Source organism: Sparus aurata, chromosome 5, assembly GCF_900880675.1.
Source record: "Sparus aurata chromosome 5, fSpaAur1.1, whole genome shotgun sequence".
NCBI lineage: Eukaryota > Metazoa > Chordata > Actinopteri > Spariformes > Sparidae > Sparus > Sparus aurata.
Window position 1 is genome coordinate 262,205 of NC_044191.1, and position 14,969 is coordinate 277,173.

The 14,969-nt window shown below is 41.3% G+C and overlaps 2 protein-coding genes across 4 annotated transcripts in view; both read right to left on the bottom strand.

Annotated features, from left to right (window-relative positions):
- npdc1b (neural proliferation, differentiation and control, 1b) overlaps positions 1-2,453 on the bottom strand; it is a 32,377-nt gene extending 29,924 nt beyond the window's left edge. The window contains exon 1 of the mRNA XM_030418425.1: positions 2,026-2,453. Coding sequence (XP_030274285.1) covers positions 2,026-2,095 — 70 coding nt within the window. The 5' untranslated portion in view covers positions 2,096-2,453. The remainder of the gene's footprint in view (positions 1-2,025) is intronic.
- A 7,950-nt stretch (positions 2,454-10,403) lies between these two features.
- Positions 10,404-14,969, bottom strand: part of niban2b (niban apoptosis regulator 2b) — a 47,489-nt gene continuing 42,923 nt past the window's right edge. For 2 of the 3 annotated variants that reach the window (XM_030418157.1, XM_030418156.1), the window contains exon 14: positions 10,404-12,656. In XM_030418157.1, the coding sequence (XP_030274017.1) occupies positions 11,281-12,656 (1,376 nt within the window). In that variant the 3' untranslated portion in view covers positions 10,404-11,280. The remainder of the gene's footprint in view (positions 12,657-14,969) is intronic. The other variant, XM_030418158.1, reaches the window with a different exon arrangement.

Below are 14,969 nucleotides of genomic sequence, written 5' to 3' on the forward strand. Positions count from 1 at the left end.
ATGGAGCTCGGATGTCAGCCCCACCAGCATGCCCAGTTTAACTGCGCAATGGGTCGACGCGGATTTCTTTTTTTTGTTGGAATGCATGTTTTGTTTGAAGGCCTACTATAGATGAAAAACTTTGTGCTTTTTTTGAAAAGCAAAGGCTACTGGAATATTTTAAAAATGTCAATATTCAATAAACATTTAGTTTCTTGAAAAACATGTCTAAACATTTATTCTAGGCTATTTATGCAATATTAAAAAAAATTGTGAAAAACTTAACCATCGCATTCGATATTCGGTATTCGGCCAAGCGTTTAAATTTTATTCGGCTTCGGCCACAAATTTTCATTTTGGTGCATCCCTAAAAATAACTTGACAGTAAGGTGCACACTTTGCCCGCGTTGGAAGCTTCTCTCCACCGCTGCTAACACTACCTCAAACTGAACGAAGCACCTACAGAGACAGCACGCACACACAAAGCTTGTTGCTAAGGAACCGCGGAGCAACATGAATGTAAAGAGTAATGTAAATAATTACTTTCTTCAGGGAGTAATCATGTAATGTAGCGCATTACTATTTTTGAGAGTAATGTGTAATATAGTACTTTTTTGAGTAATGAGCCCCAACACTGATCAGTACACTGAATGTTGAGGACTTGGTCCTGTTGGTTGTGATTTACTGTAACAGGATCATACTCATCAGTACTGTATTACCACTGTAGGCCTCTTCATCAGGATACACACTCCATTTGCTTCAAAACTTCTATTTACAAAAGAAAGGCTGGCAGTGGCTCTGATGGGTCATTTAATGTGACTCATCCTCACGTAGTCAGAAACCATATTGTGAATTTCAGTACACACAGCTAACTATACTAAACTAAACTGATTTCTTTTATATCAATTCATCTATTTTGGAAACTATTTCGTGACTAGTCCATCAGCAAACAAGCATTTTGAGGACATCACCCTGGGTGACTGGAAATATAATGGACACTTTCATTATCTTTGGACATATTATAAACAAATCAATCAATGTTTTTTTTCCCCACCAATAAGTTAAAACCCAAAGATATTCCATTTAAAATAAAGGAAGCATTTTGTTTTAGTTTAGAAGCCAGACTGAACGACAAGCTTTCCCTTACTTCTCCCAGAAGTAGCCTACTATTGTTGCAAAGACAACAAGAACGCTTTCTATTCTAAGAGAAGCAACCACCAACAAATAGGGACACATGTGAGCTTTACACATTCATTTAATGATGGAGAAGTGAGTCAGATAGAAAAGGTGGCAGGCCTTCAGCCTTACTGGATCACCAGTAAGCCTTCATTTTCCTTTTTTTGGTTTGATACCCGGCAGCAGACAATGGCTTTCAGGAAACCGATGTGAACACTGATGGTGTCATTATTTTACATATTTACCTTTTAGAAGTTTAAATTTTGTTGATATGATGCGGTACAGCAAAACACGTGTATATTGCTTGATTAAGTTGCTAAATGATTTAAACACTCAATACATGCTGATCAAAGCTGTGAGGTTTTTTGCTATAGATCTACTTCTCAATTAGAAGGATTCCTTTCAACACTGGTTCCACAGCTTTAGGGTACAATAACACAGAAACTAAAACAATACAGAAATACTTTCTCTCCCTCTCTCTCTCGAATATATTGTATATATTATTATTATCATTATTACTACTATTTTATGCCTGACCAATCCTGAATTGTTTGGGCCTATGCCAATGCAGACATTAGAGAATACAAAACAGCCCAAGGACAAACATGACTTTTTAGGCTGGAGGTTGACACAAAACAAAAAAAACAAAACGGAAAGACATTTTCAATTCAAGATTCAAGGTGATGCCTTAAAATGTTGTTTGGTTAACAGTTTTAGTTTAGCTGCTTTACTCCCCGAGACAATTATCTAATGACATAACCCTACTGTTGGCTAAAATATTATACAAATGCAATACTCATCAGAAAAGAGACTTTTGCGGCGTTAATGCAGCCTGTGTTCTAATGACAGCAGGTAGCAGCAGCTCCTCACCTGTCAAGCAGGTGCTCAGCGCCAACAGGGCCGCAAACACCGCAGCCTGGCCGAGCAGCGGGGCCCGCATCCTGGACACAGCTCCGACGACTGACAGGGGACACGGAGACCGACTGAAGGAGGAGCAGGAAGAGGATGCGGCGGCGGAGGCGGAGGCGGAGGTGGTCGGTGCCGATCATTCCCCCATCCCCCGGTTCTCAGGAGGAGGGGACTCCTTTAAACTAAAGAAATAAGGACAGCGGTGAGGACGCAGCTCAGGAATGGACGCAGGCGGCGGTGATGCTCCGGGGTAAGCCTGTGTGTCCACCGCAGGCTTTCTGCTCTCGGCCGAGGACCTGCAACATGGATGCACACCGATGACTGGCTGATTGATTAGGGTCTCTCCTGCTGAGCTGTAGCAGAGGCACGTTAGTCTGTGACGTCAACGCGCTGCGCTCCCTCGTGCTGCCTCCAGGTGCTGCTGAATTTCAAATAATACAAGCACGTTTAAAAATAAGTCACGATTACGTTTTAAAACTAGTTCCGTCTGACACACACACACACACACACACACACAGTGTCCTCTTGCATGTAGCACAGGATCTGTGCCAGTCTTCCTTCTGGGGTTTAGGATACAATTAAGCAGCAATCACAACTTCTGAACTAGACTTCTAAATTCACATCATAATTGAGACTGATCTGACAGTGACAATGAAAACTTATGATCCGTCATGCATCAAGGTATTTATTTAAACCAACAACACAGCTCCATCCTGACAGAGCGATATGTCCCTTGATGCAGGAGGTAAGCTTGTCTCCGCCTGCTGCTGAGCTGACAATGCACCCGACCCCAGTGCTTACCCAGAATGCAGCAGCCAGACTTGTTTTCTGGTACAAGGAGATCTGATCTCATCACCCCAGTTTTAGAGATAGATATTGACACTTTTTGATGTTTTACTTGTACGACACTTGTGCTCATAAAAAGTACATTTTCTGTTCACTTACTTGTTTCAGCCAAGTACTGGGTTCATCCCTAATTACTGTCATTATTCCTGCAGGTGGTGGGCACACAGGGCGATGGTTACAGGATATTCTTTTGGCCTATGCTTAACTTGGCCCTATGTGTTAAGCCTCAGCCCCCAGGCACTCAACACTGACCTTTCCTCCCAGGTCTAGTTCCATGAGGGGCCCTTCTGACCCTGTTCCAGGCAGCTCTTTCTTGGCCAATTCATGGGGTCTGTGAAGCACTCTTGGTGTGGCCTCTCCCCTCAGACCAGTTGACTTGGGGGACCCTACCAGTTCTCGGCCCACATTGCTCTAGGCTCACCCTTAGAGATAGCAAAAGGAACTCAGACATTTGAAGGGAGCTATGAGTTGAGCCTTGCTTGTTTGCATTTAAGGGGGTAGTGAGATGGTTTGGGCATCTGATCAGGTTGCTTCCTGGATGCCTTCCTTTGGAGATTTTTTCAGGTCATTGCAAATGTTATGAGAACCAGAACATGCTCAAACGATTATATATCTCATCTGGTTTGGGAATAATTCAGGATCCCCGAGGAGGAGCTGGAAGACATTGCTGGAGAGGTTTGTCTAGAAAAACCTTACTCAGCTTGGTTGGAAGGTAGATGGATGGGTGGAGTGATGGGTTGTAAACACAACCTGCAGTCAACAAATGTGTTATCAGATGGGTTTTACTGTCTTTAACCTCTGTTACTGTTTCTGCACCCACTGCAGACAATTTTTTTCATTTTATGACATGTAAGAAACTGACCCAGTGACCGGCATTAACAATAACTATAATACAGTACACTTAATGTACAGAAATATCCAGTCTTCTCGCTGATCATCTTGTTTGATGTAGGTCATACAAAAGCTTGAGTCTTAACTTGAGACTGTTTAAATCCACTTAATAGTAATTCTGTTTAGGAACAATGTGAAAAGGTGCTCTTATTTTCTTTTTGCTGGATTTTATTTCATTGTCATTTTTCAGGCTGGTCGATTTTTTTTTTTTTATAAACCTGAATTCGTAACCAAACTGGTTACGTGTGTCCACTTGTGTCATTAAAGTTAAGTCAAAGATTCTCAGAGTAAAAAACACTGCCATTCTGCCTCTATCTCTTTTACTATCTCTGTACTGTAAGCCGGGTTGTGTTTAAAGTCACATCATTTGGACTGTCGCAGAGAATCTGACCCTAGTCCTTCACAAAGGAATCCAGAGTCCAATAGCATTAAACAACTTCAACACATCATCCACAGGCTTGTATAGACAAAAGAGAGAGACTGGAAGGTCTCATTTTCACATCACATCACAATCTACTCACATATTGACAATAAAAGTGATTAATACATGTAATACATCTCTCTATAAAAGCAAGGAATCTCTGTCTGTGTGTGTCTGTGTGTGTGTGTGTGTTTGCCTCAAATATCTCTGCGGATCAGGATCAGACTGACCTGAGAGTTTCAACATGGCTGCTGCGTGGTTCAAGGGTGTGCAACGTCGCATTTGTTTGGACTACAATGACACCGTTAATAAATTATTTCAGAAATGCTTTACGAATTCCGCTAGCATTGCTAACCGTAGCCACCACAGTCACGTGCGCACCAGAGCCAATCACTGCACACCGTAGCCACGTGCGCACCAGAGCCAATCACTGCAGAGCCCACCGCGACCCCCCACCTTAAGAAATAAGCAGATTTATACCTGCAGCGGCGCGAGCTGGACCGGGATTTTGCAGGCGGTTTGGTCCTGTTCTGTTCTGTGCATCTAAACTGACTGTTGTGTATTAATGAGACTAAACGAGTCCGGACCGAGTCTGTTCGGGTCTGAGGAGATCTGGAGACGCGCGGACAACAAAGTGGAATCAGAATCTGTGGATGTTCGTGTGTAGCTAGCTGCTAGCCCATCCCCACGGCCCACCTCCCGAGTCAACGTACCAGACGCACGGGCACGTCCAAAACCGGACTTAGGGTAAATAATGTCCGCCATGCTTTTTCGCGAACATTGCCGTCACGTTTGCTTTGTGTCTGGTGCAGGAAGAAACGGTAAAAACGGGCTTTTGTCACGAAAGTGTCCAAGCAGCAAGTTTGGTTGTTGAGGAATGGGAAGTTGTGGGAGGGATGCCGGTGGTGTTACAGACAGCGACAGAGATAGCAAGTTTTGAGAGTTGAGAGATTTTTGACATATAGCGTGTTTGGAGTGTATAGTTAGTGTGTAATGTAGTGTTTGGTGTAGTGTGTTTAGTGTGTAGTGTAGTCGTTTTTTTGTGTTGTGAGTCAAAACAATGAGGAGAAGCTGAATGTGGAACAGGCAGGAATGAGCTGAGGAGCCTGAGGCTTTCAAAATGTCAAAAACTTATGCACAAATTTAGCGAACAACAATTTATATTTGCATTATAATAATGCAAATGGTTCATTAAATATATTTGTGGTTTTCACAGTAAAAAAACTAACTTTTCCCTACTCTGATTATATGTTATTTTGTGATTTTAGGTCCATAGTGTTAATATAATACGTCAAAATGAAAAAACATATTTGTGGTTTTCACAATAAAAAATCTAACTTTTTCCTACTCTGATTTTATATTATTTTGTGATTTTAGGTCCATAGTGTTAATATAATATGTCAAAATTAAAAAATAACTGTACAGTCACACATGTGAGGTTGTGCTGAAAATAATGACACCAAACAAGGCAAAGTAAATAGTTCTTAAGGTGAAATATAATGGTATAATCAAAAGTAGTCAAAAACAGCCGATTATATCCCTGACGTCCCACCTTCAAACACAGCCTCATTTGGCCATCCATGAAAAAGCTACTGAACCTCCCACTTTTCTATAGGAATACATGCTTCCTACGGGCAACGCTCTAGTCAGTACAAATGTTACATAGAGCCTCTTTAAGAGCTAGCTTGGTACCCATTTTTGTGACAGTGTCTACTGTATGGGATCCTAAACTAGGCAGCAGCTGTCAACATCTTCCAAATAACCTTTGGTAGTTTAAAAATGCATACAAATATCTCAAGTGTATGACAATAATATGAGCTGAGCAGCAGTAAACCCTGTAAAGGAGCTCTCCAGATTCAACACAGAGCCCAGTCATCTTTATATTTAACACTAAAAGGTGTGTGACTTATCATCATGAGGATTATCTTTGTGAATTGAAAAATGATAAATTATTGGTTAAAATCACAAAATCATATCCTAACCTGCCGGGCTTTATTTGTTTTACTTTTCTAAGTTTTGTCATGGCTACCTCGATCCCAACACAGCTGAATGAATGGATGAAAAATGAGGCGAATTAAACTTTTATGCCAATGCCAGTCTTTTAATTGAATTGAAAAATTCGAATTGAATGCCAATTAGAATTCATCACAAGAAAAATACGCATGAAAATGTGACAGTGTGTACAACTGAATATGTTTTTGCTCAGTGGGATGGATTATTCAGTGAAACAAGAACAAGACTAACAGATATAGAAAAGCACTATTAGCACTTTACGTAAGTAAGAATTTGATGTATTCGGGTGAACTGACTTCTCCTGGATAATGCTTTGGTGCTCTCTTGTGGCATAAAGGTAAATTGCACCATGTGAGTCAGAACTGATCCACTAGGCTATATGTACTCTGTGTCACAATCTGAACAAATAGACATTTATCCACCATTTTGTGGATCCTGTCCAGCATCAGGTCAGTGATTCCTGGTGGTGTCCACTGTTGTAGTTGTCAGCAACATCTTCCTTCATAAAATTTGTTTTAACTTCTTTGTTAAAATTGTTCTAATGCCTTAATGTCTTGGTTTAAATGCATTTCTGAGTCTCTGTAAAGCACTTTAAATTGCCTTGTGACTGAATGGTGCTGTACAAATAAACTGCCTTGTCAGTGATGATTTGTGCACAGATGCTTGGTCCCAGTGTGCTACTCATCTGAAGAGACAGGTTCAATCAGAAATGATTGAAGGGTTGGACTGACTGACAGCAAGAAGCAAAGAAATCTACATTTAATGAGTTGATTGATGACAGTGAGCTCCTGGTCTCTTCAGACATGTTTTACAGCTGCAGTCTCTCTAAAGACTGCTCCTCCTGCAGGGGTTCTGTCACTGGGCACCTGTCCATCCAGCTGGATCTTGTGCTCCATGAAGTGAAACCCCCAACAGACATTACCAATCCTGACACCAGCCTGACCCATGTGAAGTTACTCACACTCAGGCCAGGGAAACGAAGTTACATCAAAGTTCTGATAAACCCTGCACAAGTAGCATGATTAAACACAAATGATTCCACAGTAAAACTCACTTCGCTGGTGTAAATACACATTAAGACTAAGATTGGTAAATTATTCTAGAAGCATTTTCGTGAGGCTACATTTGTAGAAAACCCAGCCAACAGCATTTAATAAATCAAATGCTCTGACAAATAGAAGACGTTGAAATCCTGATATCTTAGGGTATTTATCAGCCGTTTCATTGTACTGTCATTGTACTTGATTTCCAGCTCTTAATGCAGACAGTAGCTGTCAGAGGCTGTTGGTGGAGGCTGTTGCTGCACTGGATGGAGAGAAAAATATGACTGCATTTGTAACAGGTGCAGGGCTGCAGCACCCACACACAGCTATACAGTATATGCACTGAAAAACAGGAGAAGGATCACACAGGGAGACGTGGCTTGCTTTGCCTGAGTCTTCTGCAGTTATATTTATTCACATTACATTCACAGTTTACTGTTCAACCAGTGTTTACTGTCACTGTACATCTACTGTCTCTGTAGACACATTTTCCATGCTCGTTACCACACAAACATAAATTGTTAAACCCAAAACATACACATATTGTCCTTGTCAGTTTCATATTTCTACATTCATCTTTCCAAACAAAGTGTGGATCATAATCCATTCTAAATGCACAGACTCATAGAGACTGTAAAGCATCACTCAGACCTGCATATGACAGTTATTACACATACTTGAAACTACAACAATCTCCTTCACCCTCTCTACACCGAGCTGAGGCAACTGAGGAGCACGTTCAGCCATAGTGATATTGTGTTAATATTACACATATGATAATACGGTGTGAATAATCTGGATGTAAAGCTATGTGGATATTTGTTGATCAGTTCATCTGGTTGCCTGTACAGTATTCAGTAAGAGTAACTGTAGTGGAAGTGTAGGAGAGATGTTGAAGCAGCAGTCAGAGTGTGCTCAAAGGAAAAGTACTGATTACAGAGAAAACATGGAGCCTGCAGTTAAATTGAGCTGTTTAAACTGCAATTACTTTAAAGGTCCAGTGTTTAGGATTTAGCCCTCCTCTCACCCTCCCCATCAGTGACCACTATCTGCAGGAGAAACACTCTGCAGGCAGCTTTGGCTTTGTCTGTTTTGGCAGACTCCATGGAAGTGGACCTGCTCCCTTTATAATAGCTTCATTTGAAGGTAAGGACAACACAATGATTCTTCATTTTTGGGCCCAATAAACACATTGAGACGTATCCTTATGTCCTGTAAACACATGTAGTTCTCCATCCTTATGCAGTTTTCTGTAATTATCATAATTTTTGCAGAGATGATGACTTTTCAGTAACAGGGATTGGACAAGTAATGTTGTAAAGTAATATGACATTTCAAGGACCTTGAAAAGCTGTATTTACTGTCAGTACTGTCACAGTCAACTGGGCTATTCTTTCTACAGGACAATCACTGCCAGTAAAAGTAGAGGGTTGACACAGCACCGACACCAGCAGCCTAACCTGTTGGCCAACTCTCATCTGTATTTATAATAAGTCAAGAACCCTCTGGAGGTCCTTCCTGTAAATAGCTGTTGATGCTAATTGTACTGTATACTGTGTAAACAATAAAAGGTGTACTATTTTTGTGGTGTTATTTCCCAAAAATTTAACAAAAACGAATCTTGCCAAGTTCAGTTGCAAATGCATAATTACGACGAAAGAAGCACTTTTAAGATTTACCGTAGTTTCGGTTTCGGGTCAAGACAATTTTTAATGGAGTGCAGGGGCACTTTTACGCTAGCATCAAAATAGCTATTTTTAAAACACTTAGAAGGCTCGACACAACATGAAACTTTGCTCGTAGTATCACCAGGGTCTCTACACATGAACACGAGCATTGAGAACATTGTTTGTGTACACAGAGTTTACTAAAAAGAAGGTTTTTGAACAACTCACCTTAGCATTAGCTTGTTCTGCTATCTGCTGTCATGGCAGCCGAGAAGTATTGATCTCTAAATGCAAAGTAACTTTGAGGACAGTTAAGGTGGACCGCTACTGTCTTTCAGCAACAACTATCCATGCGATATCTCACATGACTTTTCTGGCTTTTTATTTTATTATTGTTTCTTATATGAGGCTCCTTTTTCAACTTCAAGGTCAATATTGTTTTTCGCATTTATATGGAACTAAGCTTTAGGAGCGGTCCACCTTAACTCACCTCCAGGTTACGTCGCATTCGGAGATCGACACTTCTCACTGGCAGGACGGCGGCTAGCAGAACAAGCTACTGCTAAGGTGAGTTGTTAGAAAAACTTTCTTTTTAGTAAACTCTGTGTACACAAACAATGTTCTCAATGCTCGTGTTCATGTGTAGAGACCCTGGTGATACTACGAGCAAAGTTTCATGTTGTGTTAAGCCTTCTTACTGTTTTGAATATAGCGATTTTGATGCTAGTGTACAAGTGCCCCTGTACCCCAGTGAAAATGAACATTGATTGAAAAACGAAACTACGGTAAATCTTAAAAGTGCCTCTTTCATCGTAATTATGCTTTTACGTTTGACTCATATACATTCACAAATAAAGCCTAGATTGCTTTTTGGCGAGAGTTTTGCTTCAAGTGTAAGAACTGTAATAGGTTGGTTGTTTATGCTGGAAGTGTAAAGAAAAGGCATTTATCATTTTCAAGACTTAATCAAACAGGTTAGAAATAATGCAAAACAAGAAGTAAATACAGAATGACAAATAAATGTGTCAGGCAGAGTTCAGCACTTTATGTGATTGCTCCAAACATAGCCCTCCAATTCTGGCCTGTAAAGCAACTGATGAGCAACATGATTGGATAGTTTTATGGAATACAGCGCAAATGTCTTAATCATACTGTGAACATATACACTTTCAATGAGGAATACTTTAGACATCCCTAGACAGAACTGTACAGATTTCCCAGTTTATAGTACATTTTGGTCATTTTATCTATGTATGCATTTAACCTGAAGATATGATGTGAGCTTCAGTTAGCTTGAGCCACAAATGTCCTTCAGAGGTCTACTTTTTACTTTGATATTCTGAGTACATGAGACCCTGTACTTTGTTTACACAAGTAACTGAACTTCTACTGGAGGAAGCAATGTGTGGACTTGTGAAACCTCTGCTCATGAGTAGTAATGACAAAGATCAAGACTAATTGATAATTAATCAATAATGATTTATTTTCAATAACAGTCATTCATATCATACAAGAGTAAAAAAAAATATATCTAAAAGTAAACTGGTCAAAAGGAGAAGGGGTGCAAAATAATAAATAATGTAGGCAGGAAAGATCAAGCTAAGGCACCGATGAGGGATATAAAATTATGTAAAATGACAGTTCACTGGTCCATCTAAGTATTTATACAAAATATACAAAAGCTTTCTTTATTAAGGAATAAACTCATAAAATATTGTTATTCCCACCAACACAAAGAAATTGTCCAGTCTTGAGACGTCACTGTGTACATCCAAACAAGTAAAAAATTACAACGCAAATTTGAAATAAGATCATTTTAAAAAATCACCTTGAGACTTTTCCGCATTCTGGAAAGCATTAGGTCCAATACTAACTAACAGGGGGTTTCCTTTCCAACTGCATTTACACCAACATTTATGATAAATGAATCAAAAGGCTGAAGCCCTCACGGTTAACAAGAGGGACTTGAGAGTTAAATCAACTGACATCCATTTCACCAAAGGCACCACAACTTGGTGTTCTTGTACCTTGTTTATAACATACCATTAGGAACTCAAGGTTGTCCAATGTGCTCACATTAATACCAGGTGAAGAGAAAATAACAAGTGAAACATAGGCGTTTGTACATTTGTCCAATGGAAAGTTGTGAAAATCATACAGAAAAAAATTTTTTTCAAAAAAATGAGGACAGCACCTGAGCCCTGCTCAGTGATTGATATGATGTAGAAACTGAAAACTGATGTGGTTAAAACAGCATGATGGCTCTTTAATGTTTATCAGAAGGACATAAATGGGGCAGGACTCTGTTGAAGTCAAACAAATGGGGATGATTTCATCACTGGTTTTTGGTCTCAGAGTCACTGGTTTTGGTCGCTTCCTCTTGTGCTGCGGCAACACTCTCCTCCTTCACCTTAGGGTGCTCCTCTACTGTCGGCGGGACCACCTCCTCCCTCACCTCAGGGTCCTCCTCCAGTGGCGGCGGGACCACCTCCTCCCTCACCTCAGGGTGCTCCTCTACTGTCGGCGGGACCACCTCCTCCTTCACCTCAGGGTCCTCCTCCAGTGGCGGTGGGACCACCTCCTCCCTCACCTCAGGGTCCTCCTCCAGTGGCGGCGGGACCACCTCCTCCCTCACCTCAGGGTCCTCCTCCAGTGGTGGCGGGACCACCTCCTCCCTCACCTCAGGGTCCTCCTCCAGTGGCGGTGGGACCACCTCTTCCCTCACCTCAGGGTCCTCCTCCAGTGGCGGCGGGACCACCTCCTCCCTCACCTCAGGGTCCTCCTCCAGTGGTGGCGGGACCACCTCCTCCCTCACCTCAGGGTGCTCCTCTACTGTCGGCGGGACCACCTCCTCCTTCACCTCAGGGTCCTCCTCCAGTGGCGGCGGGACCACCTCCTCCCTCACCTCAGGGTGCTCCTCTACTGTCGGCGGGACCACCTCCTCCCTCACCTCAGGGTGCTCCTCTACTGTCGGCGGGACCACCTCCTCCTCCTCTGTTCCTTCACTGCTGGGAGACTGGAAGCCGCTGTCATTGTGTGGAGGCGGGGGCAACACTGATGTCGCCTCCGATGCGCTCTCTGAAGCCATTTCTGTAGCCTCAGAAAGGATTTCCTTAGAAGGTGGTGGTGGCAGTGCCTCCTCTGAAACCTCCTGGTTGGAGGGTGGTTGTTCCTCCGCCATCATCTGGCTGCCCTCTCCCTTCTCCTCTATGGCTATAGCACTTTCTGTCAGGATGTCTTCTCTACCCTGCACCTCTGGTTTGGCTTCCTCCTCCTTTGAGACAGAACCGTCTGGAGCATACTCAGAAGCTTTAGGACTTGTAGATTCATTCTTGTCAGGAGAAGCTTTGACATCTGAGTTTTCCTCCTCCTCATCCTCCTCCTCCTCCTCCCCGTCCTCCTCTAGGATGTCATTGACGCCAGGCACCTCCATGCACGACTCACTGGGCAGGGCTGGTGAGCCCTCGATCTGAATCATGGACACCACCTGCTTCACCCTCCTCCTCTTATTGGACACCTCCACTTGACCCTCAGCATCCCCCTCAGCATCCTCCCCTGTATCGTCCACCTCCTCTTGGGTCCCTCCATATTCTCCTGCCCAGTCGATAGAAGGGTTTTCTCCTAGGAGGTGCAGGCTGGGGTCGCTGTTGCTGAGGACAATGCTGTCCCTGTACAGGTTGTGTCTCCTCTGGACTGCTGCCTCCTTCACAGCTACAGACAGAGAGAGAAGGTTAAAATGGGCTTCCACAAGATGAGTAATAAAGAAGACTAAGTAAAAGGAATCTAAAATGTCATTTTCCCACCTAATTTCCTCTAAACTCTTTAACTAATGCAAATTATGTTACAACTACAAACACATTTGTACCAACCGTGTGCAATATTTCTGAGTGCTGGTTTTATTTACACTACAATTTGTACAATATCACATAGTTCTTTTCAGGAGGTATACTCAGAAAATATTAAGTATATTAAAGCATTACAGGTCTCATAAAATGCAGCATTGTCTGGTTACATTACTGGGAACAAGTGTTTCTGTGCAAAATTAGTTTACATCAAGTATTTTTCTTTAATCTAGCAAACACTTGACTCAGAAATATTTCAGGCTGCACTGAAACTGCCTCAAGGCTTAAAGACTGCAACAATTAAAAAAATTCGTCGAGATTTAAATCTTTTGTAGATACTGTGAATGTGTAATAATGAGACACTAAATGGTATGATTTGATCAGACAGTTTAAGATTTAGGATAGACAATGCGTTTAAATGATTGAGATTATCTGTAGGTCCTCTGTCAACATTAATTTATCTGGATATTAAAGTGAAACTCTCGCCAAAAAGCAACCAAAGCTTTATTTGTGATTGAATATGAGTCAAACCTTCGTGTGAAAGCATAATTACGAAGAAAGAGGCACTTTTAAGATTTACCATAGTTTCGTTTTCGGGCAAGCTAATTTTCAGTGGGGTACAGGGGCACTCTGACGCTAGTATCAAAATCTCTATTTTTAAAACACTAAGAAGGCTCGACACAACATGAAACTTTGCTCGTAGTATCACCAGGGTCTCTACACATGAACACGAGCATTAAGAACACTGTTTGTGTGCACAGAGTTTACTAAAAAGAAGGTTTTTGGACAACTCACGTTAGCAGTAGCTCCTCCGGCGCTCTGCCATCATAGCAGACAAAAAGTGTCGATCCCCGAGTGCGACCTAACAGGCAGGAGGTCCACCATTACTCTTCTGCCTGTTAGGTCGTACTTGGGGACCTTAACTGTCCTCAAAGTTACGTTGCATTTAGAGATCAATACCTCTCGGCTGCCATGACAGTGGCTAGCGGAACAAGCTACTGCTGCTAAGGTGAGTTGTTCAAAAAGCTTCTTTTTCATAAACTCTGTGCACACAAACAATGTTCTCAATGCTCGTGTTCATGTGTAGAGACCCTGGTGATACTACGGGCAAAGTTTCATGTTGTGTCAAGCCTTCTTAATGTTTAAAAAATAGCGATTTTGATGCTAGTGTCAGAGTGCACCTGTACCCCATTAAAAATTGGCTTGCCCAAAAACGAAACTACGGTAAATCTTAAAAGTGCCTCTTTCATCGTAATTATGCTTTTACACGAAGGTTTGACTCATATTCAATCACAAATAAAGCCTCGGTTGCTTTTTGGCGAGAGTTTCACTTTAACATTAAAGATGGATGCAATGCTGTTTTCTGTGAAACTCCATCCCCAAGGCAGGTGAGTAGACAATGACAACTTTTTTGAATTTTTGGGTAAATTATTCCTTCAAAATGTTCAACCTAAGTGATATCGGGCCCTGTTTTGATTGTGCATTGACGATCTCTAAGCTAGCCTGAGATTCTGGTTAATGTACGAGCAGCAATGCAAAGTGCAAAAAAGCTGGGAGTTGGAGGATATAGATGTGGTTATAAATAAATACTCTCAGCCAGTCACATCATGTTCACACTCAGCACCATACATGCAGTGTTTTTTAAACAGGTAATTAGTACATTGACAACAGCAATAATTGTTTGGTGAAGCTGTACATGATCAACCTCAATCCGACTGTTTTTCAATATCATGTGTTTGAATGTCGCAATATATCCTTAAATGCGATACAGTATGGAAGCGAATTTGTACCATAATTCAAATTAAAATGCATTTACAGAAATGCTTTTTAATTTTAAGAATGTAGCTGCATTTTTTGACTCATAAATAAAATTAGTAATAAATCATCCAAATTGCATTTTCATTTTCTTCTTCAAGACTGCTCATTTTGTAACTTAATTCAAATGATAAAGGACATTTAAGATTTAATATTCAAAAGATGGCCCAGCAAATAGGTACCAAAATTCAATTTGAAATGTCAAATTTGAAAATTAAAATGCATTAGCAGAAATGCTTTTTCATTTCAAAGTCAGAGCTGCATTTTTTGACTCATAAATAAAATTAGTAATAAATCATCCAAATTACATTTTCATTTTCTTCTTCAAGACTGCTCATTTTGTAACTTAATTCAAATGATAAAGAAA